The following is a 27037-nucleotide window of genomic DNA, read 5'->3' as shown; positions in this document are numbered from 1 at the left end:
ATTATCATACCCCCTGGACTATAACTGATATAAACATGCAGCATAAGAATAGTGCTGGGACGTACAATGTGTTGGCCCAAATTTTGAAGTTGGTTTTAAACCGGTTTCTTGATGGCTAATTACAGTAATGCACAGTAAGCTAGAAGATGGAGAATTTAAAGGCATCAAAAAGAGAAGAGAGTGTGACTGATCATAGTATGGTCATTAGTCAGCACAAGCCAAACTACATTATGGCAAGTATCATTTCTCCTTCCCAACCATAGCCGAAAAACCACCTGGAATACAACAGCATGCCACAGGAGTGATGGGCCTCAAAATGGACAAGTATAAAACTCAACAAATTGAGAGAACAGCATTTCTTAGAAACATAAGGCGAGTTTGGTTACAAATAATGTAACAAATTGCCATTTTTGATAGGAAATCAAAAATATTAAATTTCTGCATCGAGCAGAAAAGAAATAAGTTAAAGTGTTGATTTACCTTAATAAATTTACCATAAGAAATATCTTGATACATTTTTCTAATTCTTAAGAATTTACTTGGGTGATCATCCCAAACCATTGCTTGAATAAATAGGAAAATGGTAGCATGCCACTGGAAACACACCAGAAAACAACTTTATTGAAAATATAAACATTTACTTCAAACAATAAACAATATTTATGAATATACAGAAATTTGACAACTCTGCCATCAAATCAGAATTATTTACCATAATTGGTATTCTTGATACTCGTTAAACAAAACAATAACATGGTGCTGTTAGACTATTGAGCATATTGGAAAAACAAAAAACTTAGAAGTAATGTCAATTTTTTTTTTGCAGTTGAACCATCATGAACTTAGCCATTGAACAGATATACATTAGCATCACATCAATGCTTTAAGTAAAATAAAACAATGCTAAACAGTATTCAGTCAAGAAAACTTGAACACAATAGCTTTATACACCTTCAAACTCCAGTACAGCAAAACCTTTGCAGTAAAAGATACAAGAAAAATGTAACGGCAATATTTTGTAGAATCTTGTGTGGTTTGAAGGTTCTCCAACATCTTGCTGATACCCTGTTTATAAAGAAATGATAAAATAAAATATTTTCCTCCTATATATTCTCAATGTATTTAAATTATGGAATTAGGTTCTTAGTTACTTATAAGCTTTCCAATCTGGAAAATGTACCCCACACTCTCATACTTTTAATGTTTCCAGAAACGGAAATAAGAGGGGCTTAACCTTGGTAAGGTTTACAAGGTTCACTGAAAAGGAATGACTGTAAATAAAGTAGAAAACAATTAAAGAAACAGATCAAAACAAAACAATCAACAAAACAAACATCAAAACTGCATTCCACTGAAAAACACAACATCCTAAACGACGGATCTTTCTTTTTACAGAGAGCATTTAGATGAAAGGATACTTGTAATATCGTAAATAAAAAATAAAGTTTGAGCACTGGAAGCATTTTAAAGATCAAAGAGCTTTCAAACATGTTAATAAAAAGGGAAAAAGATACAAGAATGGTCATAAATTTGAAGAGAGATTAAGAATATTAACATAAATAAGGAAGGTAATAGCTGGAGTAAACATTGGTCTGTTAGAAGCAAAGACAGGAGAAATTTCGTGGGAATGTCATTTCCTCAGGAGGCACTGAACAAATATTTTGTCTGACTTCACATCAAAGACACAAGTTTCATCTAAGAACTGGATGGTAACCCAGAGACTAGACAGATTCAGGAAACTGAAGAAATTAATATTGGAGAAAACACTGGAAAAACTCAAGGAAATCCAACAAAACTCAAATGTGATGACCAACGCCTTTAGGCTTTAAAAGATTGACTACATAAATAGTAGCCATGATATGGAGGTGCTAGTGTTCGATTGGGGTGGACAATTTAAAAAATCACACAACATCAGGTTATAGTCCAACAAATTTCTTTGGAAATACAAGCCTTTGGAGCACTATTGGACTATAACCTGGTGTTACGTGACTTTTAACTACATAGTTAGCTCTTCCACTATCTATGATTTTTCAAAATTACTGAGATTTGGAAACAGTCTCCATCTTGAAATACGCAAATGTTATTCCGCTTTTCTAAAAACAGGGTTAGGAAAAGCCTAAAACGAAAAGCATGGTGTGATTAGAATAATTTAACTTTATTTTACTAAAGGGAAATCCTGTTTGACAAATTTATTGGTGATTTTGAGTGTGCAACTGATAATGCAAAAAAATGAAAACCAGTGGTTTTGGGATTTCCAAATACTGCAGGGAGGTGGAGAAGCAAAGTAAGAGCTCATGGAGTAGTGTAATCTATTAGCACAGTTAGAAGATTAGTTATCAGATGGGAATCAGTGGACAAAAATGAGGTATTTTCAAGTTGACAAGCAGTGAATATTGGAGTGCCACTGCAGTCAATGCTGGGGCTACAGCTATGTATAGTTAACATCAACGAGGAAGAGGAGGACAGTTTTTGACAAGTAAATACAGCAGAAAAACAAGCTGTGGAGATGACACAACAAGGCTGCAATAAGTGTTAAGACTGAGTGAAAAAACTGGGCAATAAGAATGACTGATGGATTATTAATATAGGGTGAGAGCATTTTTTTATTTTGCTCTAATAATTAAAAAGAATTTAGACACCTTTTAAAAGATATTCTAAGTGCTGATGTTCAAAAAGACTTTAAACTCCAAGTTAGAAATCAGATACAGCAAGCAACAAGAAGGGTAAAAGCTTGGCTTTTATTGCATGGGGATTGGAGTTCAGGAATAAAATCTTGTTCCAACTGTACAATGTTTTGGTGAGTCCTTATCTGGCGTATTCTAGACAGTTTTGATCTCCACATTTTAGATACTTGTAACAATTCGGTAGCACAGAACTCGAGTACTGATAGTTATTGTAATTCTTAACATATTCGGAATTTGCAACAATTGTGAAATAATCATGAAATCACACCTAAAATGTTGGACACTCTGCAAGCATGCGCTATTTGGATATCGTCAGTACCTTGCATGTGAATAGCTAAAAAGACATGTTATTCGATGTGATTGACAAGTCTTTGGGATATCTGGCTTAGCATATCAGACTGAAAGTTAATTTCAATTTTAGTGTACATTCATCAGGCAAACGGGATGAGGTAGTTGCTGAGTTTGAACTCATCTACTCCCAGCTATCCTACTGCAAACCAGCACCCACTCAAAACCCTGAATTCTTGAAAGCAAGCCCAGCTGATCAAACATTCATGTGGAAAGCAAGCTTTAAAAAAAGCATTGTTGGGCATGTGTAAGAGCAACAAGCTGTTGTAGGGTTCACTTTCAAAGTTCACTGTTTACACAAAAAAGGTGATGTCCCTTTATGCCACATCTTTTTTTTACAGCCAGTTCTGCATAAAATGAACAGGTCAAATGGTTAGGCAATTTATTGCCATGAAATCAGCACACCCTTTGCATACAGAGTAAAATGTTCCTCCTTTAATTTTGTATTCTTGCGTATGTCCTAATGAATGCAAGAAGAAAGACTGACAAAATACATCATTTACCAGTATTCATGTTTTGCTGGACATCAGCATACATTAGGGAAAATTAACAAAGAGTGAAATTCACAGCTGACCTTGGAGGAACTGTTTGAGTGAAGTCACAGCACAGAAACAGATAAGTGAATAGTTTTAAAGTGTGGCCTACAGAAAATCTGCAGTAGTGAGTAGAGTGAGTTCTTTCTTGATTATATGTTTTTGAGATATATTTTAAGTTTAATCAAGAGACATATTAGCCATAACTATTAATTTAACCTGGGGCAGTGATTTGTAGAGAAATACGACGGTGTTATTTTCTGGGTCTGTAGATTGTGAAGGAGCAAAAATGGCCTTTAGACGAGTGATATGCGCTTCTTGTCATGTGCGGGAGTTTAAGGAGTGTTTACCGGTTACTGTGGATTTTATCTGCAATAAATGCTGTTGGTTGCAAATCCTATCAAATCGAATGGATTGGTTGGAGAGACAGAGGCAATGAGGAATTTGCAACAGCAACAGTATGTGATGGATGGCAATTATAGGAAGGGAGCAAAAAGTCTCAGATACAGTCACATAGATGGGTTAACTCTTAACTAAAGGTAAGAGAGTTAGGCAGTTAGTGCAGGAGTCTTCGGTGGCTATCCCCATTTCAAACAAGTATGCTGTTTTGGAAAGTGTAGGGGGTGATCAATTCACAGGGGAATGTAGCACGAACAGCCAAGTTTCTGGTATTGAGACTGGCTCTAATGCAATGAGGGGTATGTCTGCTTCTAAGAGATCAATTGTGTTAGGGGACTTTCTAGTCTGAGGTACAGATAGACATTTCTGTGGCAAGCAGCGAAAAATCAGAATGGTGTGTTGCTTCCCTGGTGCCAGGATCAAGGATGTCTCAGAGAGGGTGCAGAGTGTTCTCAAGGGGGAGAGGGGCCAGCAAGAGGTCATTGTCCACATTGGAACCAACGACATAGGAAGGGAAAAAGGTTGAGATTTTGAAGGGAGATTACAGAGAGTTAGGCAGGAATTTAAAAAGGAGGTCCTCAAGAGTAGTAATATCTGGATTACTCCCGGTGCTACGAGCTAGTGAGGGCAGGAATAGGAGGCTACAGCAGATGAGTGCATGGCTGAGGAGCTAGTGTATGGGAAAAGGATTCACATATTTGGACCATTGGAATCTCTTTTTGGGTAGAAGTAACCAGTACAAGGACGGCAGTTTGCACCTAATTTGGAAGGGGACTAATATACTGGCAGGGAAATTTGCTAGAGCTGCTGGGAGGATTTATACTGGTAAGGTGGGGGGATGGGACCCAGGGAGATAGACAGAAAAGAGATCAATCTAAGACTGGTACAGTTGAGAACAGAAGTGAGTCAAACAGTCAGAGCTGGCAGGGACAAGGTAGGACTAATAAATTAAACTGTATTTGTTTCAATGCAAGGGGCCTAACAAGGAAGGCAGGTGAACTCAAGGCATGGTTAGGAACATGGGACTGGGATATCATAGCAATTACAGAAACATGGCGCAGGGATGGGCAGGACTGGCAGCTTAATGTTCCAGGATACAAATGGAGGCAAGAGAGATGGGGGAGTGACATTTTTGATAAGGGACAGCATTACAACTGTGCTGAGGGAGGATATTCCCAGAAATACATCCAGGGAAGGGAAGTTATTTGAGTGGAACTGAGAAATAAGAAAGGGATGGGATTGTATTAAAGACACCCAAATAGTCAGAAGAAAATTGAGAAACAAATTTGTAAGGACGTCTCAGCTATCTGTAAGAATAATGGGTGGTTATGGTAGGGGATTTTAACTTTCCAAACATAGACTGGGACTGCCATTGTGTTAAGGGTTTAGATGGAGAGGAATTTGTTAAGTGTGTACAAGAAAACTTTGTGATTCAGTATGTACATGTATCTACTAGAGAAGGTGCAAAACTTGACCAACTGTTGGGAAATAAGGCAGGGCAGGTGACTGAGGTGTCAGTGAGGGAGCACTTTGAGGCCAGCAACCATAATTCTATTAGATTTAAGAGTGATGGAAAAGGATAGACCAGATCTAAAAGTTGAAGTTCTAAATTGGAGAAAGGCCACAGGAAAGGCTGGTAAGTATAGGGAATGCTGGATGACTAAAGAAATTGAGGGTTTGGTTAAGAAAAAGAAGGAAGCTTATGTCAGGTATAGACAGGATAGATCGAGTGAGTCCTTAGAAGAGTATGAAGGAAGTAGGAGTACACTTAAGAGGGAAATCAGGAGGGCAAAAAGGGGACGAGATAGCTTTGGCAAATGGAATTAAGAAAAATCCAAAGGGTTTTTACAAATACATTAAGGACAAAAGGGTAACTAGGGAGAGAACAGGGCCCCTCCAAATTCAGCAAGGCGACCTTTGTGTGAAGTCGCAGAAAATGAAGGAGATACTAAATGAGTAATTTGCATCAGTATTTACTGTGGAAAAGGACATGGAAGATGGTGACATCTTGCAAAATGTCCAGATTACAGAGGAGGAAGTGCTGCATGTCTTGAAACGGGTAAAGGCGGATAAATCCGCAGGACCTAATCAAGTGTACCCTAGAACTCTGTGGGAAGCTAGAGAAGTGATTGCTGGGCCTCTTGCTGAGATATTTGTATCATCGATAGTCACAGCTGAGGTGCCAGAAGACTGGAGGTTGGCTAACGTGGTGCCATTGTTTAAGAAGGGTGGTAAAGACAAGCCAGGGAACTATAGACCATTGAGCCTGACGTCTGTGGTGGGCAAGTTGTTGGAGGGAATCCTGAGCTACAGAATGTACATGTATTTGGAAAAGCAAGGACTGATTAGGGATAGTCAACGTAGCTTTGTAGTCAATCGTGTCTCTCAAAATTAATTGAGTTTTTTGAAGAAGTAACAAAGAGGATTGATGAGGGCAGAGCAGTGGATGTGATCTATATGGATTTCAGTAAGGTGTTCGACAAAGTTTCCCCATGGGAGGCTGGTTAGCAAGGTTAGATTTTATTGAATACAGGGAGAACTAGCCGTTTGGATACAGAACTGGCTCGATGGTAGAAGACAGAAGGTGGTTGTGGAGGGTTGGTTTTTCAGACTGGAGGCTTGTGAGCAGTGGAGTGCCACAAGGATTGGTGCTGGATCCTCTACTTTTTGTCATTTACATAAATTATTTGGATGCGAGAGTAAGAGATATAGTTAGTAAGTTTGCAGATGACACCAAAATTGGAGGTGTAGTGGACAGCGAAGAAGGTTACCTCAGATTATAAAAGGATCTTGACCAGATGGGCCAATGGGCTGAGAAGTGGCAGATGGAGTTTAATTCAGATAAATGCGAGCTGCTGCATTTTGGGAAAGCAAATCTTAGCAGGACTTATACACTTAATGGTAAGGTCGTAGGGAGTGCTGCTGAACAGAGACCTTGGAGTGCAGGTTCATAGCTCCTTGAAAGTGGAGATAGGATAGTGAAGAAGATGTTTGGTATGCTTTTCTTTATTGGTCAGAGTATTGAGTACATAAGTTGGGAAGTCATGTTGCGGCTGTACAGGACATTGGTTAGGCCACTGTTGGAATATTGCATGCAATTCTGGTCTCCTTCATATCGGAGAGATGTTGTGAAACTTGAAAGGGTTCAGAAAAGATTTACAAGGATGTTGCCAGGGTTGGAGGATCTGAGCTATAGGGAGAGCTGACAGGCTGGGGCTGTTTTTCCTGGAGTGTTGGAGGTTGAGGGGTGACCTTATAGAGGTTTACAAAATTATGAGGGGCATGGATAGGATAAATAGACAAAGTCTTTTCCCTGGGATGGGGGAGTCCAGAACTAGAGGGCATAGTTTTAGGGTGAGAGAGGAAAGATATAAAAAGACCTAAGGGGCTACTGTTTCTCGCAGAGGGTCATACATGTATGGAATGAGCAACCAGAGGAAGTGGTGGAGGCTGGTACAATTACAACATTTAAAAGGCATTTGGATGGGTATGTGAACAGGAAGGGTTTGGAGGGATATGGGCCGGATGCTAGCAGGTGGGACCAGATTGGGTTGGGATGTCTGGTCAGCATGGACAGAACATAGAAACATAGAAAAATACAGCGTAGTACAGGCCCTTTGGCCCTCGATGTTGCGCCGATCCAAGCCCACCTAACCTACACTAGCCCCACTATCCTCCATATGCCTATCCAATGCCCGTTTAAATGCCCATAAAGAGGGAGAGTCCACCACTGCTACTGGCAGGGCATTCCATGAACTCACGACTCGCTGAGTAAAGAATCTACCCCTAACATCTGTCCTATACCTACCACCCCTTAATTTAAAGCTATGCCCCCTCGTAATAGCTGACTCCATACGTGGAAAAAGGTTCTCATGGTCAACCCTATCTAAACCCCTAATCATCTTGTACACCTCTATCAAGTCACCCCTAAACCTTCTTTTCTCCAATGAAAACAGCCGCAAGTGCCTCAGCCTTTCCTCATACGATCTTCCTACCATACCAGGCAACACCCTGGTAAACCTCCTCTGCACCCTTTCCAGTGCCTCCACATCCTTCCTATAGTATGGCGACCAAAACTGCACACAATACTCCAGATGTGGCCGCACCAGAATCTTATACAACTGCAACAGGTTGGACCAAAGGGTCGGTTTCCATGCTGTACATCTGTGACGCCATGACTCTAACTCACAACGTAAAGACAGAGTCTCAGAATAAGGGACTGAACTTTTCAAACTGGCATGTGGAGAAATTATTTCATCCAAAGGGTTACAAATCTTTGCAATTCTTTCTTCTAGAGTTCTGCAATGTCCACTGTTGAGTACATTAAAGGCTGGAATATCCATTTATTTTTGATTTCTTAAAGAATTAAGGGAAATGGGGAGCTGGCAAGAAGGTAAAGCAGAAACCCAAGAGCAGCCATGATCCTTAGGACTGACAGGCAAGCTTCACAGGCCAAATGGCTTAACACTGCTTCTATTTCTCATGCTTATTTACTTTTCAAAAGCATCATACAAGTTTTCCAACATTCAAATGTTAAATAAACATGAGATAGAGGAAAGAAAAATATATTTACTTAAAACTTACTTTTACATATCTAAGTCTGCTAGCCCCTTTTCCACAAGTGGTAGGTGAATCAGTGATCCTTCTTCATACAAGAATACAGAAACTTCTGGACATAGGCCCTGAAGAACATTTTAGATTCACATCAGTTTTACTGAACATGACATATTAATGTTAATAAAGCCAATGTTATTTGCAAGTTACAATCATATCATCAAATTGCAAGATTGTGGTATTAGCAAACACTGGTGCAAAAAATGATTAAGTTTAAAATGCTGTGTCCAATTTCATGAGCTTTGCAAGAATATATTGCTGCTAATGGAATTAAATTACTGTAATTCTTACTGAATTTGTAAAGAACAAAAGTATAATGTCCTTCATTCATTTCAAAATAATTTTTATATTCACTATATTGGGGATGGATGAAGCAGAAGCAAGATGGAAAACAGGGGAGAAGGGTAGCAAAAGGGGAAGAGGAGAGGAAAAAGGCTGCTGATGAGAGAGTGGGGAGCGAGAGAAAGCAGAGACAATCAAGAAATAAGAGGTACGGAACAGTGAAAAGTGGCAAGCCACGGGAAGGTCCAGGACAGATTACTGTACGCAATCAGGTCCCGGACCTTCCTGTGGCTGGCCACTTCAACACACAATCCTGCTCCCAGGCCCACATGTTTGTTCTTGGCCTGCTGCAACGTTCCAGTGAAGCTCAACGCAAACTGGAGGAACAGCATCTCATCTTCGACTAGGCACATTACAGGGTGCTGGTCTTAACACAGAATTCAACAACTTCAGATGATTATCCCATCTCGACCCCTCTGTTTTCATTCTGCTCCGTAATTTTATTTCATTTTTTTTAAAAAAAATTTTCACCGTTCTGTACCTCTTGTTTCTTGATTGTCTCTTTCTCTCGCTCCCCACTCTCTCATCACCTTTTACCTCTCCTCTTCCCCCTTTGCTACCCTTCTCCCCTGTTTTCCATTTTGCCTCTGCTTCACCCATCCCCCCATCCCCCATATATTTTGTCACATAGCACTGGCTTCAGCCTTGGTCATTCACAGCTCCTAATCTCCCTATAATCTCTCTATGCACTGTCATTATCACCTCTTTATTGCTACCTTTGCTTCTGGAGCCATGACCTTCTCTCAGCCTCGTATAAATGCCTCCCCGTTTCTCCCTTTTTTTTAAGCTTTGACAAAGGGTCAGTTAGACTCGAAATGTCAGCTCTTTTCTCTCCTTACAATTTTCCAGCATTTTCTCTTTTGGTTTCAGATTCCAGCATCCACAGTAATTTGCTTTTATCCAGAATTGTCCCTCCCCCACTGACTCCAGTTTTACTAGGCTACTTGGTGCCACACTTAGTCAAATGCAGCCACCACCTGCAACTTTCCCTCCAAGCCACTCACCATCCTGATTTGAAACTATAATCACTGTTCCTTCACTGTCACTGGATCATAATCTTGGAATTCCCTCCCTAAAGGCAAATGCACTGTCGCACTTCAGGAAAGTAGCTCATCACTTTCGAGAGCAACTAGGGACAGCAATAAATGATAGTTCAGCAAGTGATGCCCACACCCCATCAGTGAGTTTTAAAATCCAATAACCTTTGCAGTATCCAGTACCTCCAGTGTGGAACAAAATCAAATTAGCTGAAGACTGACATCTATTTTGCTAGAAATCTCTGTGGAAAGCCAAGGCTGATCATCCACTTGCTTGGCTAAAGATTTTAGCAAATGCTTCAGTCTCCTCTTCTGTACTCCAACAATCACCAAGTAGGCCAAGGCATTATCTTACAACACTGGAAATACTTATTTTTCTTTAGTTTCCTTACGTCACTATTTGTCACAATCCATTTTGAAGATCCCAACTCAATCTAGCTTACCAGGGTCAAAATAATGCTACTTTAAATGATTTCTGCTAGTTTAAATTGTGTTCTGTTTAATGTTTAAATATATATTTAAATAAACAACATATTCTTATCCCAATGTTAATTATAGGTAAGGTCATTGTGAATATTCAACTCATGCAAACCTCAATTCAGAATTGCAAAACGTAATATATTTCACACTAACTTTGCTTAACAGCATAGGGTAATGATTCACTAGATTTAATTAAGTAACTTACCACCAAGAATGCTGTAAGTTGATTCCTTTGTACAATGTCAATTATTGTCCACAGAGCCTCCATGGACCATTCTGGACTGTATGCAATTCGGTCAACATTATTCATTAAAGCTGGGGGTTTAAATCCTGCCAGCTTGACTTTGATGGCTCGAACTGGATACTGCACTAAACGTGCAGGAATCTGCCGAAGCCTACCATTAAACATTAAAGAATACATATTACAACTGATGCTTGCACATGATACCGAGGAGAATAAAGATCAAACTTACGCCAACTTTTTGGATAATGAAAATGTACAAATCAGCCTTGGATTAAGCAGATAACTGCAGAAGTTCAGTACTAAGAAATATTCTGGTGACGGTTAATCTTGGCTATGAAGCCCAGTATTGATCTAAATTACAAAACATTGAAAAAGAGAGAGACTTCAGGTATCACCCATCTTGCAGAGAACTGAGTACTGAACGGCAGCCCTGTAACACACCTTACTTCTCTAATGAAGCACAAGCAGTCTTTAAATTGACACATCTACTCAAGAGTCATACAGCACAGAAACAAGCCCTTCTATCCAACTCCTCCATGCCAACCAGGTTTCCTAAGCTGAACTAGTCCCATTTGCCAGTCTTTGGCCCATATCCCTCTAAACCTTTCCTATCTACTAATCTGTCCCATGTCTTTTAAATGTTGCAATTGTGCCAACGTCTACCACTTCCTCTGGCAGCTTGTTCCATATCCGCAACATCTTATGTGTGAAAAAAATTGTCCCTCAGATCCTTTTTAAATCTCTCCCCTCTCACATTAAAACTTATGGTATCTAATTTTGGACTCTCCTAACCTGGGAAAAAGACCTCAGCTATTCACCTTATCCATGCCCCTCATGATTTTATAAACCGCTACAAGGTCATCCCTAAGCCTCTGACACTCCAGGGAAAAACATCCAGCCTGCCCTTTTAACTCAAACCTTGTGTTTGTAACATCAATGCAAACCTTTTTTGCACTCTTTCCAGTTTAATAATTTCCTATTGCAGGGTGACCAGAATTGTAAACAGTACTCCAAATGGGCCTTCACCAATGTCCGTAACTATTTCCAAATTAATAAAATTATGACCGATTCCAAAATGCTCCATCACTAACCTCAATCATTTCTTAAGGTAGGTCAAGTATTACCCCTTCTCTACTATAGCATCTACATACTGATTGAGAAAATTTTCCTGAACACACTTAAATTCGTCCCTATAAAAGTTTTTAACACTTCAGCAGTACCAGTCGATGTTTAGAAAATTAAATACCCCCACTATTACAACTCCATTATTCTTACAGCTATCTGCAACGTCCCTAAATATTTGCTCCTGAAATTTCTGCCGATTACTGGGGCGACTATAGTACAATCCCATCAAAATGATCACCGCCTCCTTATTTCTCAGTTCCACCCATACAGCCTCACCGGATGATTCCTCAGGAATATCCTCTCAGCATTGCTGTGACGTTTTCCTAATCAAAAACATCACTTCCCCATCTCTTTTGCTTTCCCTCCTATCCATTCTATAGCATCTGCACTCCAAACATTAAGCTGGTGCTAAAGACCTGGTTGCTGCTATTTTCCCCTAAGAGGCTATCCCTACCATCAGTATACCGAGAGAGGGAATAGCCACAGGAGATTTGTGCACTGTGTGTCTACCTCTCATGACAGTCACCCATCTACCTAACTGGACCTGCAGTATGACCACCTCTGTGAAGCTATTTATCACATTCTCTGCCTTCTGTGTGCTCCTCAGTGGGATCAACTGCTGCCCCAACCAATCCATGCAGTCTAGGAGGAGCTGCACCCAGACATATTTCCTGCAGACCCATAGTCACCAGGGACACTCAAGTGCTCCCTGATCTCCCACATCTGAAAGGAACATATCACTACAATGACTGCCATCTCTGTGCCTTTAATAAGTGGAGATCTTAAAGCAATACAAGGCTTGCCCCTACCTTGTTGTTGCTCACCCTCCTCAACAAAGCCCAGTATTCACCTGGACCTACCAGTAACACTGTGACCACAAAGTAGCCCCTCTCAAAATGGCTGCTCCACCAGAGCCTGCCTGGGCAGTTACTGGTGAAATGAACTAACATACTCTTAGAAACAGAAAATAGGAGGAGCTCATTTGGCCCTTCAAGCCTGCTCTAATCGTTCAATATGATCATGGTTGATCATCCACATTTCTGGGGAAGAGAATTCCACAGGCATGTCACTTTGAAGAAATTTCTCTTCCTCAGTCCTAAAGGGCCTACCCCATATCTTTCAACCCTCACTGGCACAACATGAGAGATGCAAAGATCTGCAGTCTACTTTGCCTATGGATACCAACCACCTAAATATTGATGTATAAGGCTTTCTTGACAAATGTCCAGGTTAATGATAAGTACACAAGTCTGCAGAGATACCGTTTTGTCTCCGTGCACTATTTTGACACAAGATGCTACACAGTAGAAACAAAAAAAACTTCCAATTTTTGAATATATATTTTCTCATTAAAAGTAATCTCCATTGTAAATATGTTCAGAAATTTTAAAAATAGAAAAATGATGAGAAACAAAATATTTGTTACCCTAACCTTTCCCTCAAACTCTTCTTGTCAGGCCACGTTACTCCCAAAGTAATCAAGTGGAGGTGTACATTTAATGAGATAAAGTGTTTGTCCATGTGAATCACAAACATGCATCATGACAAAAATACTACCTCTATAAACATATTTAAGGCCAGATACCTAAAATGTGGTAAAGATGCAGTGGAGCCAAAGTCAACATGCTGCACCAAGATCTTTAATGGTTGGACTTTATCTAGTGACAATACTTTTGCTCTGTACCATCGTCCATCGCTGTATTCAGCAAGGCAAGGCATTTCTGCAAAGAGGCATATTAAATTGGATAAGATAACAAAAAAATGTTTCAAGTATCTGATTCATTGCTCGTGTTAACTTTTAGAGGTAATGTTTAGTTCTGGTAACAAAAACAAACTGTTTGAAAAGCTCAGCAGGTCTGGTAGCATCTGTGCAGAGAAATCAGAGTTAATGTTTCAGGTTAAGTGACCCTTCCTCAGGTACTACGGCAATGGATGAATGGACACTATAACAACTGCCAGATAGGCATGTTCCCTCCCAATAGGGAAACACTTCAGCAGACAAGGACATTCAGCCTCCGATCTCCAAGGCAGCCTTCAACACACACAATGCAGAATTGCCAAGCAGAAACTGATAGCCAAGGTCTGTACTCATGAAGATGACCTCAACTGTGATCTTGGGTTCATGCTGCGCTTTCATGTAACCCCCACCACATTGTCTTGTATTTGTGAATTCTCCCTTAGTGTCCTGTTTTAACACAATCACCTTGATAGCTTATTATGATCTCTCTAACTTAGTTTGTTCTGGATTACTTGTTACTTGATTAGCCCCTCAGCATTACTCTTATACCTAATATGTTAATTCAGCCATTTAGTTTGTCTCCAGCACCGTCTTATTTTTAACTTTTTGTAAAAATATCTCTGCCTCAATTAACTAGATTATATGTCATCCCCTTCACTTACTATTCAGCTGTTGCCACTTTACTCTCACTGTCTGACACTCTTGATCACCTGCACTTATTATTCAACATTCCACTCATCATTTGTAAGATCTTTTGATCTCTCTGCCTATAAATCCTGTGCCTGCATACTTTTCTTCACATCACCTGACCATGTGGCAGCGTTTTGAAAGCTTGAGATTTCAAATAAACTTTGACTATAACCTGGTAGTGTGACTTCTGACCTTGTCCACCCCAGCCCAACACTGTCACCTTCACATCAGTAATTCTGGTAATATTATTATAATCTTCCCTATTCTGCGAACCAAGGTTTAGAAGGAAATGAAGGCACTGGGCAGAGAGAAGACGTTTAGAACTGTTCGAGGGGTGAAGAATTTAAGTTAATAAGACAGACCAGAGGAGCTTGAATTGTTTTCTTTGGAGAATAGAAAGTTAAAGGAAATCAGATTGAACAATTTAAAATTTGAGAGACCTAGACAGTAAATAGGGAGAAAATGTTCCCACTCATGAAAGGAAGAGGAGATGGGGGCACAGATTGGAAGGAATTATTAAAAGCAAAAAAGTGATTGAAGGACAAATTTTTCCATGTAATCAGTGGTTAGTGTCTGGAATGTAATGCCTCAAGAGTGTGTGGAGAAGACAGGTGCAATTAAGACATTCAAAAAAGTATTAAATGATTACTTGAGAAGGAACAGCGTACAAGGAGAAAACAAAAGAATGGCGCTAAGGGATATGCTAATTTGGCAAGCTGGTGCAGACAATGGTCTGAATAGACACTTCCAATTCTGTGAAAAGGTATACAATTAAAATGCAGAACAGTGATGATTCCCAGAACACCATTTTTTAAAAAAAGGTTGCACAATGGGTATCTTTTTCATAGCTAGAATACAAAGAATAGCTAGGCATACATAGCTGGAAACATTATAAATAAGGGATAATTGGCTTAAAAGGTCAGTTTGAGGAGATTCTCCAGAGGAAGATGCCATCCTTATTGGTGATCCAGACACTAAACACCTTTACAACTGATGTCTCTTAAAATCATTCTTGAGGGAATTACGAAATAACCCAAGCACATTTTGCATACAATAAAGATTGCTTAACTGAAAATAAAATCTTATGGTACTGCTCAGAGATAAAATGTGTTAATTAGAGCTTTTTTTTAAAAAAAGTCAACAGTCCTTAATTATTTGCTGAAAATATATTATAGTTATTTCAATCTAGGCAAAAAAAAACCTACTGTTGAAAGGGCTCATATTTAAAACAGCCACAATAGTCTTGCTATTAATTGTACAGTAATTTGCATTGCAAGGTGGTAATATTCTAATGTCACAACTAAAATACTGAACTGTAACAAATACAGGATTATTCCTAATCTTTCAATAATACTGAATTAATACTGTCAAGTGTAAGTAGCACATTTTTCTAGCAATTTGAAGGAAGAGAAAATAGGTCTTCTGTGTCCAGCTATTTACTACACAAACCGGTCAAATTTTCTAGTGTTTTTGAATGGTTTTACATGGACCATTTAATTTCACATCCTCTTCTGAAAAGCTGCTTAAATTTCACAAATAATGTTTATAAAGCAGACTGTATCAGCAATTTTCTTGAACCGGATATGAAAACTTAGGAAAGTTAATAAAATACGTAATGCAGCAAGTGCAAAAAATGGAATGGATGGTCACTAATGTGTAATGCAGGATGAGAGTGACAACAGTCCTAAGAAATACATTTATCTCCCAGTTTTACATCAAACTTAAATAGTTTATCAATGTAATATACTCCTTTGAATTGGAATACAGAAAATCAATACCAAGATACAGTTCATATTTTGCTGTGATTTTTCATAGTGAACTAGATCTAAATACAAAAGATAAAACACAAATGTAAAAAATTATACATTTTAGATGTTTATCATTTAGTTAAAAATTATCATTTAGAAAATATTGGGATAATCAAGTTCTGGAGAGAAGTCAATTGGACTGGAAACAATAATGCCGTTTCTTGCTCCGCATATGCTGTCAGACTGTCTCTTTTTCAGTAATTTTTATTTGCAATTAAAAGCATTTTAAAGTAAATTTTACATAAATTTGCTGAGGTTAAAGTGATTTTGATCTTAGAACACTGATCTGCACCTACACACTAAATAATCTGCAATACCTGATCTGAAATCAGATAGTAAAGGAAGTGCCTCTGCATTCTGATTAAGCTCTCTGAGAGCTTGCTCAAGATCATCTTCTGGTTCATAGCTTATGCCGCTATCATCCGTGTCAGTATCAGATTCAACATCTCTCCTCGAACCAATGGAAATGTACACCTGAAAATTGAAAAGAAATCACAAAGTAACAGGACATTCAGTCTGAACAATTTTATGCTGTGTGCATCCTCCACACGAGCAGTAATGCTAATCACATGTGCCTGCTGTTTCTACATCACCCTTTTCCTCCAAATGCCTATTAAACCTACTCTTAAATCTTGATGTCTTTGCTTCAAATCACTAATGATGCCAGTCCACCTCAGTTTCACAATTCAACACATTTCCTTTGCTCTGATATTAGATTGAATAGGAGATTCATAATATTGTCCCACCTGTTCCATAACCGATATCAGTCCTCTATTGTTGATGACCACTGTTGTAACTTCCCAAACCTACACTCCTTAGCATTTTCACCTTTCTGTCCTTATAAAGTGCTCTGTAAAACATGCTTCTTTAACCAGGTTTCTGGTCATATGTTCAACCTTCTCTTTGTGCTCTGGCCATTTTTGAAGGAACAGGGCACGCAAATCAAACAGCAACGTGACAAGTGGCTTTATTTCTAGTTGCCAAGAAACATCTATCTTCATTAGATCATAGTCATAGAGATATATAGCATGTAAACAGACCCTTTGGTCCAACACATTAATGCCGACTAGACATCCTAAATTAATCTAGTCCCATTTGTCTACATTTGGCTAATATCCCTCAACCCTTCCAATTCATGCACCCATCCAGATGCCTTCTAAATATTGTAATTGCATCAGCCTCCACTACTACTTCTGGCAACTTGTTCCATTCACGCACTACTCTCAGTATGAAAATGTTGCCCCGTAGATCCCTTTTAAATATTTCCCCTCTCATCACAACCTTATGTCCCTTCCAGTGTCCCTTACTCCCCTAACCAGTGATAAATACCTTGGCTATTCATTCTATCCATGCTCCTCATGATTTTATAAACCTCTAAGGTTTGATTCATATTTGTCTCTGCACAGCATAGAAATTTAACTTTAAGCAAAAAAGATTCAATAAAGCAGTGGGCCCCTTTGGTAGTCCTTCAATATGTTACCTTCTACCCAAGATCTTTCTCTCCAGAAATGATAGTATGCATACCTGATTGGGAGTTTCTAGGTGCTTTACTGTTACAGGGAAAATCTTTCCAGGTAAAGGCAATAATGGATAATCATACTCTGGCACCATGAAGGTTTCAAAGCGTGAGGCCAGCAAATCCTGTGAATACATACACCCAACATATTAGATCATTACTTTATGACCAATTTGTTCCAGATACTTCTTACTGTAGTTGTGAGATATTAATGTTGTAATATTAATTTAAAGGTCGAAATCACAGCAACTAAACTTTTAAATACAGAAAATAATCTAAAAATATTTCTCTTATTTAAACCCAATGAGCAGCATGGTGGGCCCCTTCTGTGTTGTATCATTTCTATGGTTCTGCTAAGTTCATGCATTTAGCTTTGGAACATCTAAATAGCTTTCCGATGCATTAGTGCTGACAAAGTAACTGGGCAGAGTTGTCAGGTCAGTAAGCACAGGGTTACAGGCTAGGGTAGCGGGGTATGTCTGGTTTGAATTCTCTTTGGTGGGTCAGTGTGGACTTGATGGGCCGAATGGCCTGCTTACACACTGTAGGGATTCTATTATTATTATTATATTTCAGGCTAGTTATTTAGGAACTACACAATCAAACTGTCCAAGGAATGATCAAATTTAAAATTAAGGAAGCTTTTCATATACGTGAATGTAGATGTACCTAAATCACATGGACTTTAAGTTCAAGAAGTCAGCCACTACCATCTTCTCAAGTTCAAATCAGAAATGGGCAATAGGTTCTAGCCCAGCCAGCAACGCCCTCATGTCATGAGCAAATAAAACCAGAAGTGATTTTATCCCACCAGATTCTCTTACATTGTTATAGTCAGCCACCTGAACCATCTGGGATACCCAGGATAGATTCACCAACATCAATGCTTTGTTTTGGTGTCAATCTAAGTTATCACACAAGGTCATCGGCTTGATCTTAGTCAAACAGAACATGTTTATTGTACATTAATGAATATCTAGTTATGTTGTATCTCAAATACAATGAACTGTGAGAGACATCTGGCTCAACTCAAACATAAGTTCACTTTACTGCTAAAACATTTTCACATTTCATTGCAAACCAGTAGAGAACCAGAAGCTGACTGGTCAGCTCCGCTCAGGAGCAGTCCTTTATGTCCTTTTGGACAGAGCCCCTCTCATGGTGCCAATTAACCCTTTCAGATATGTATTGCCTTAGAATATGACTGACAAAATTTGTGGTCTACCACTTGTTTTTTGGAACAAGTTCAATTCACCATTTCACCCTTTCAATTTTTGACTTTGATTAACTTTGCTTACTGTGTAGCACTTCACATCTTTTTAACTAATGTGACAGAATCCCTACTTTTATTTTTGAGACCGATGCTAACTTAAGAGGGGAAACAACTCTCTCAGTCTCTAACGAAACTAAGACAATCTCAGATTAGAAACTAAAACCTTTGGGAACACAAACTATTTGAAATCATATAACAAGAACATAGCCAGAGTTTAGATGATCACCTGATTCGGTGCTGCAGTACAGGTAGGCTGAAAAAGACAGCAGGTACATCCAGAAGCTGATATACAATTTCTCTAGCTGTTACAGTTGCTTGAACAGTAGCGATCTAGTTCACCTGAATCACTAAGCAAAGTAGAGAGATCGTACAGGCCCGTGCTAATTTTGGTGAAGGCTGTGCCTGTGAAAGTTGGGTTAGTTGCATTGTTGCTTTTGGATGGATCAGACTAAATCCTGGAAGAACAGCTGAAATTCTTTGTGAGAAAGACTAGTTTTGATGAACTCTGTGACTGAACTTGATCTACTATGCACTGTGGAATGCCAATTTGCAAGATCGGTCTTGGTTGCATTTATCATTTAATATTTATAATTTACTGTAACTTGTCTATTAATTCACACAAATTCTATTCTGGGTTTCACGCATTACATAGGCAAGACATAGTACATTGTGTTTGTTTTGTTTGACTCTTGGATAGAATTTATTTTGATTATAACTACTGAATCTTGCAGCCTCATTGTTTCAGGAAGTGACTAGGATTTAGGATAATTTCTTATATAAAAATATTGGTCTGGACTAAGGTCAAAACATCATGCTTTGAAAATCTAGTCAAGAGCTTTAAATTTTTAATATTTCATTTCTCATCACTCAAATTGACCTAACCTAAGTAAATAATTTCAAGAAATAAAATATAAATTAACCTATATGACAACAGAGACCATCATTTAAACAAATAATTATTTCCACTGAGACAGAAATCCTGGCAAAATTACGTTTATTGTCCAGTTTTTTCTGTTCTAAGGCAACAATGAGCCTTTACTAGATGATATAGAGTACCCTACAATGCACCACCTTTTAGGTGGTGCAAAGACCAGAACGAGAGCTAACATCACTCATACATGATGGCGTGGAGCTGCCTGTCTCAAGGTGGCACTGCAGGATGAACAATAAGATATAAACCCGATACAAGAGAGTTTATTTTAGATTGAAGTTGATCTGTCTTCAAACCTTTCCTCCTGGTTTGTTAGCAACCTCCCTCCCTCTCACTCCCTCCATAGCCTCCCAAGCTTTTCCAGCCTGCCCCTCACTACCAGGGGAGACAGAAAAAAAAAAGAGGTGGTTGACTTCTGGTGCAGCACCACCACTTGCATCTTTTTTGTCTCTATTCTGTCTGTGGTATCTACCTCATCTTCCTGGACTCATCATCAGCATGCATGTGATGTCGTCGTCACCAGACTCTGCATATGCAAATACAACATATCACTGCATAAGCGTGGAAGCCTTTTTTGTTTTGAATAGTTACCACAATAATTAATTTGTTGCAATCCTTGCACATTTAATGTTTCCCTGATTATGCGAGCATAAGAGATACAGTTAGTAAGTTTACAGATGTCACCAAAATTGGAGTGTGAGTGGACAGTGAAGACGGTTACCTCAGATTACAACAGGATCTTGACTAGGTGGGCCAAATGGGCTGAGAAGTGGCAGATGGAGTTTAATTCAGATAAATGCCAGGTGCTACATTTTGGGAAAGCAAATCTTACCATTAAGTGTATAAGACCTGCTAAGGCCATAGGGAGTGTTCCTGAACAAAGAGACCATGGAGTGCAGGTTCATAGCTCCTTGAAAGTGGAGTCGCAGGTAGATAGGATAGTGAAGGCGGCATTTGGTATGCTTTCCTTTATCGGTCAGTGTAGTGAGTACAGGAGTTGGGAGGTCATGCTGTGGCTGTACAGGACATTGGTTAGGCCATTGTTGGAATATTGCACGCAATTCTGGTCTCCTTCCTATCGGAAAGACGTTGCGAAACTTGAAAGGGTTCAGAAAAGATTTACAAGGATTTGCCAAGGTTGGAGGATTTGGGCTATAGGGAGAGGCTGAACAGGCTGGGGCTGTTTTCCCTGGAGTGTCGGAGGCTGAGGGGTGACCTCATAGAAGTTTACAAAATTATGGGGGGCATGGATAGGGTAAATAGGAAAGTATTTTCCCTGGGGTGGGAGAGTCCAGAACTAGAGGACATAGGTTCAGGGTGAGAGGAGAAAGATATAAAAGTGACCTAAGGGGCAACGTTTTCCACACAGAGGGTGGTACGTCTATGGAATAAACTGCCAGAGGAAGTGGTGGAGGCGGTACAATTGCAACATTTAAGAGGCATTTGGATGGGTATATGAAGAGGAAGGTTTTGGAGGGATATGGGCCGGGTGCTGGCAGTTGGGACTAGATTGGGTTGGGATATCTGGTCGGCATGGACGGGCAGGACCAAAGGGTCTGTTTCCATGCTTTACATCTCTATGACTCTATAGAATTTCACAACATGTAATGATTAAAAAAAAAGTGATCTATCCACAGGCCAAGATGATGCTGTTCTTGCCCTTATCATGGTCATAAGACTCACATGTGCTATTGAAATAAGTTTGGAAAAATACTACTGTACATGTATTGGTGCACATTGCAGCCAGATTCTGGGGAAAGATAAATTATCTATCGATCAGTCAGATAGATAATTTCGCAGCACAAGTTGAAGCAGTTCTGCCTAGCAGCCAAGTGAGAATATAATCCCATTGAGTTGACCACTTAGCTTATAGAAGGGTAATGAGCTATTAGGATACAAGACACCCTCTTACCCACTATTGCAGCCATCATATTGATATACTTATGCAAGGTATCATGTGGACTCAGTGATGAGGTTTGAATCTCTATTAAAATCAGAAGGTATACATTAAATCAGTGTGCATAACCTTTAGCAAGGCTTGCCAAAATGGGTGTCAGGACCCCAAGAATTTCAAGCTAAAGTTTTAGTGACCTGAGATCCGAGGCAGCAATGGCTGCCACAGAACACAGCCACTTTCTCCTCTCCCAACTGCCCTCAGATTCTCCCTCCCATGCCTCCTTCTCTCATAGGTCTGCTGCTCTCCAACACATCCCCTACTCTCTGATGTCATTTTGGGGATGCAACAATTTTCAAGCCACAAAATTGGATCACAGTGGGAAAATATTTGGGACATACTGATCGAAAGCTTTAAACAAAAACAGCAAAACCACACCACCAAAGATTTGGTTGAGTTTAAAAAGTGGTTATAAATAACAACTGATGTAAATACAATATTTTGTTCATATTCAGTAAAATTTTACCTCATGCATCAAATCCCAACTTTCTTCAGGCTCATTTCCATCATTTAAATTCGGACAAAATTTCTATTAAAGAGAAAGTAAATAAGTTCATTCTCGGTGTTACATTTGCAAAAATAACTGCTAATTTATTGCTGTAAATATGACAGGTGTTAAATGTTAATAGATAACATTAGCTACATGCAGGAATCGAAAGCAGAATTTAAGCTCTAAGTAACATTTCTTTGATAAGAATGAACTGGCAAAGCCAGTAGCTAGACCTATACAATTATAAATGCGATCACAATTTTATATCTGGGTCTAATCCTTTTCTTGGTTTGGCACGAACCTCGTTCCTGGCCTGGAGGAATTACGGTTTACAACATATGACTTGGATTTAAATACTTGAGACATTTGCTAAAACAGTCTTGTAGTGCTTTGAGATTTTCTGATCACTGTCTTCATTGTGACAATGCCAAAAATCTCAATTAGTACTCTTCCATACGCTAGTGAGAATTTTTGTGAAGATCTCGTCCATGTTTAAAGAGATTCCTTGTGAACCCTATAATGATGTTTCTTTGTTTGGGAAACTTCCATCCTACCCTGGTTAAAATCCACCACCAGCAACAGAGGCACTCCCATGAAATTACATCCCAAGATGCTTCAAAAGTGCTTCATATCAAACTGGTTAAGATCCTATAAAATCAAGTGACCAGAAGATTCTAAGAGTATCTTAGAATAGTATTAGAAGGCCAGTGGGGCATAGAGGCTTTGGGAATAATTACTGAGCTTGGGACCTAGGCAACCAAAGGCATGCTGCCTTTAGTGGAGCAATTCAAGATAAGAAATCGGGTCTGCAGAAATTTTGCATGTATTATAAAAGCTGGAAAGGTTACAGATAGGAAAGAGGAAGGCCATGGTGGAACATTAAAACACAGAATTCTGAAATCAAGACTTTTTTAAACCAGGAAACAATCTACTTTGGTGTAGACAAATATGATAAACAAATAAGATGGATAAGAGTTTTTTTTAAAAAAGTTCAATTTTGTGGTGCAAAGAGTTCATGACAATGTTCCCATGCATCCATTATGTTTGTTCTTCTACGTGATAGAGGTTGAGAGATTGGAAGGTGCTGTCAAAAGGAGCCTTGGTGCGTTGTTGCATTGTGTCTTCAATGCTATTGCCACTGTGCATCAATAATGGAGAGAATGAACGCTTAAGGTCAATGGGGGGTCAATCAAACAGGCTGTATTGCCCTGAATGGTGTTAAGTATCTTGAGTGTTGCTGGATTTTATCATATTGTTGACTTGTGCTTTACAGATGGTGTACAGGCCTTGAGGGGTCAAGAGGTGAGACACTCACCACAAAATTTAAGCATTCATTATTTTAAACATTAAAAAGGATATCAAAGTTGTAAAAGGTGTGATTCCATTTCAAGACTGCAGACAGATAGGGGACACAGCCAATGGTAAGAAGCAGAATGTATGAACATGATGGGTTGATCTTTCTAATACTTAGAAGTCATTGCTGTTCCTTTGGGTCTGAAGTCAGATAAATTGAAGACAGTGATGGAGTTGAGAGAGATGACAGCAAATTAGAGCAGGGCGCCAATGTGCATGTGGAATCTAAAATTTTACTTTTAAATTATATGGTCAAGAGGAAACATATAGGTGAGTAATAAGGGACCAAGGATTGATTGTCTGTGGATTCGTAGATATTATGTGGGAGTAAGAAGGAAAAATCCCTGACTGGACAGATACAAATGAGACCAAGTGAAATTAGCCCCAATTAGATGGATGGCAGGGAGGGATTGGAGAATGGAGAGGTCAACTGTGTTCAGGCTGTGTTGCTAACAACCATGAGTATACATAGTAGCAACAAAATCTTCGAAATACATTGAAAATAAAGTATTAAGAACCTAACAATCCTTTAAATTATAAAATGTAATGAAAAATATTAAAGAGAAAGCAGACTATTAAATAGAGTAGAAATTGTTAAAACACCTTTCTAAAAATAGGTGAGCACAGTGTCAGAATTTGTAATCTGGTGGTAGGTGGCAGCAGACACTTGCTTAATGTCTACAGAAAAGCAGAAAAAGAGGAGGAGGGGTACTTGACCATGGTCAGTCACACCGGATGTGTCACTTGTGACTAATTGGTGTGTAGCAGATGCAGAAACTTGATTCTATTAAGTTCAAAATCATAGTTATTTTGGAGGCAGATGGAAATTTGGGATGCAACAGCACATTAAGCACTTGAAAAACAGGGAAGTTGAAGATGGATTGGTAGTTTAAAATTGCAATGGGGTCAAGGTTTCTTTCTTTGCAGAGGAGGGTAACAATAGGTTTGAAAGAGGTTGAGTGAACTGTCAACATCATCGTTTAACATGTCAACCTGGGAGGGAACTTGGAGAGTCAGCCATTTGATGGGAGTAGGCTCAAGAGAGCAAGAAGTAGGATTCTTGACAATATGAACTCAGAGAGGGCATACGGAACATTACAAGAGAAACTAAATATGCAAGTACAAACTTAGGGATTCTAAGGGGAATCTAGACTTTGCAGTTTAGAGAAAAGGCTGGAAACAGAAAGGATAGCTGTTTGAATGGTCTAACTTTAAATGATGAAGTCCATGAATCGTCACACCAGTAACTTGTTACTGGAGATAAACATAAAAGGAGACAGCAAAGGAAGATCAAAGACAATTGTGTGTTGTGGAAAAGAGTAATCTGCATCGCAAAATGATAGCAAGATTTAATAAAGCTTTATGAAGTCCATCCAAATCAGATAACTATGCCTAACAGCAGCTCTCTGCCATTATTTGTTCAAGTCTACATTCTTTGGTCTACAGGAAGTAAAATGAGGCCTCTTTTTGGCAGAAATGACCAAACAAAGAGCGTGACAGAATAATGGAGGCAAGAGGCAATCAACAAACCGAAGGCCAATATCCATATTAGTATTCCTTGAACAGGGCAAGAGTATAAAACTCATGTGTACACTATTTTTGTCCACAAGTATTTTACATTTAATGCATGACTTTTTACATTATGTTGGAAGTTTCTCCCAACCAACTAACAACTCTGCCTATCTTGGAGGGAATCTTGATCATTACGTCAATAGACTGAAGCTGCGACTGGTCCAATTAAAAGCAGTTTGAGATGATTAGATGGAGGTGTTCAAAATCATGAAGGGCCTGAGCAGAATAGATTGGGATAGACTGTTTTCATTGTTAGAAGACTCAATGGACAGAGGACATGGATTCAAGATGAATGACATAAGAAAAATGAACTAATATTAGGATCTGGAATGGACCTGCCTTCGTGGTCAAGGCCTACGTTTTCAAAAGGAAATTAGATAATGAGCAAAATATATTTGCAGGGCTACAAGAAAAAGATGAGAAGTGGACTAGGTAAGTGGCTCAGCGAGCCAGTACAGATACGAAAAACCAAATAAACTCTTGCATTGTAACTATTCTATAATTATCGAAGCTTTTACTGTACAAATATTCCTCCAACTTATATATACAATTTCAATTATTTTACTAGGCATCTAGGAGACTACTGGGTCCTATTTATTCTCCTTTAATACAAGCAGGTTACTTCAATAACGCAAAACTGTCCCCGTTCCGAAGTGAAATTCACTGTTTGTGAGTAAAGAGGCAATTAAATCTGGATAAACCTGTATTCTTACCTTGAACGTTACAGAAGCCTTTTCTTTTTTAAGAGCATGGTTGTGAAGTATCATAAAGGAAGAAACTGAAATTCCATCAAAGTGAAGATCAGCTAGCAGCATCTGTATGCCATTTCCCGGCTGGACCTAGAATTAAATTAATTATAAATATCATTTTAAACATCAAAGATCACCTCTAACCTATTGATTTTAAGGAAATTAAAGCATGTTTATCCAAACTGTCCTCAATTTAACTTAATCAGAGGTAGCAGTCAATGAATCAATTGTGTGCCCTTTCCACTATTAAAGGGAAGATGGACATAGATTCAAGTAACCAGTACCAAACAAAATTTCCAGTTGCTTCCTCCTGAAAGAGATGTTAAACAATGTAGTGTATTTGAAATCTCCTTATCTTATTCCTAAAAAGCTCACTTTGGAGATTACAATAACACACCTGAAATTTTCTCACCACAGGATTAGACATTGTTTCCTTGGGAATCCAAATATTTGTAACTATAAATTTCTTTTAATTAAGTTAAACCACTATGACTTAAGGTTCCTTTTATTAGATGATTCTGACAATATTGTGACAATGTTTTCACTTAACAGAAATGTCATTTCTTTTTAGTCCATTGTAGACTCACCTGCAATTGTCCATGTTAGACCTCTTATTTCCCTTACCACAGTTTTATAACTTAGATATTTAGAATATGTGTCAGCTTTGATTTTCCTTGCAGGTTTCTAATAAATTATCTTAATTGCATTAAAGATTATTTTAAAAATGTCAAATATTTGTGTCCATCTTTGATGAAAGAAAAGTGGCATTGATTAACCACAAATAGATTGTTTTGACATGGAGAGTTATTGCTATCATAATTCTACCAAGTGATAAATTAATTTTAATATCCTTTATTCTGGCATTCATATTAGAACATTTTTAAATTTGACTACGAAAACATTCCCAATATTGTGCACACACAAGCAATTACATCACACATAAAATCACTTATTTTGTTCAGGTCACTTGCACAGAAGTATTCAGCGTACAGTATAAAATAATTACCATAACCTCCACTTCTAAATTTCTTTGGTAAAGTAATTCTCTCAGAGTGTCAATAGCATCTTCTTGCCATTTGTTTCCTACCTGCAAAAGATAGCAATTAAATTTTTACTACGGACAAGCACAGAGATTTTTAACCTCAAAATGTTAACTT

General features: G+C 38.7%; 1 protein-coding gene across 1 annotated transcript in view; it reads right to left on the bottom strand.

The window, feature by feature from the left end:
- Nucleotides 1–435: 435 nt before the first annotated feature.
- The window catches only part of rnf17 (ring finger protein 17), a 134096-nt gene continuing 107494 nt past the window's right edge, over nucleotides 436–27037 (bottom strand). Inside the window, exons 20-28 of the mRNA XM_043691873.1 lie at nucleotides 26887–26967; nucleotides 25845–25970; nucleotides 22183–22245; nucleotides 17567–17683; nucleotides 16360–16516; nucleotides 13392–13527; nucleotides 10643–10832; nucleotides 8549–8646; nucleotides 436–1065 (exon numbers count right to left, since the gene is read on the bottom strand). Coding sequence (XP_043547808.1) covers nucleotides 8551–8646; nucleotides 10643–10832; nucleotides 13392–13527; nucleotides 16360–16516; nucleotides 17567–17683; nucleotides 22183–22245; nucleotides 25845–25970; nucleotides 26887–26967 — 966 coding nt within the window. The 3' untranslated portion in view covers nucleotides 436–1065; nucleotides 8549–8550. The remainder of the gene's footprint in view (nucleotides 1066–8548; nucleotides 8647–10642; nucleotides 10833–13391; nucleotides 13528–16359; nucleotides 16517–17566; nucleotides 17684–22182; nucleotides 22246–25844; nucleotides 25971–26886; nucleotides 26968–27037) is intronic.

This window comes from Chiloscyllium plagiosum, chromosome 6 (genome assembly GCF_004010195.1).
Source record: "Chiloscyllium plagiosum isolate BGI_BamShark_2017 chromosome 6, ASM401019v2, whole genome shotgun sequence".
Taxonomy (NCBI): Eukaryota; Metazoa; Chordata; class Chondrichthyes; order Orectolobiformes; family Hemiscylliidae; genus Chiloscyllium; species Chiloscyllium plagiosum.
The sequence above is the reverse complement of the archived record's forward strand: the minus strand, read 5'-3'. Positions and strand labels throughout refer to the sequence as shown.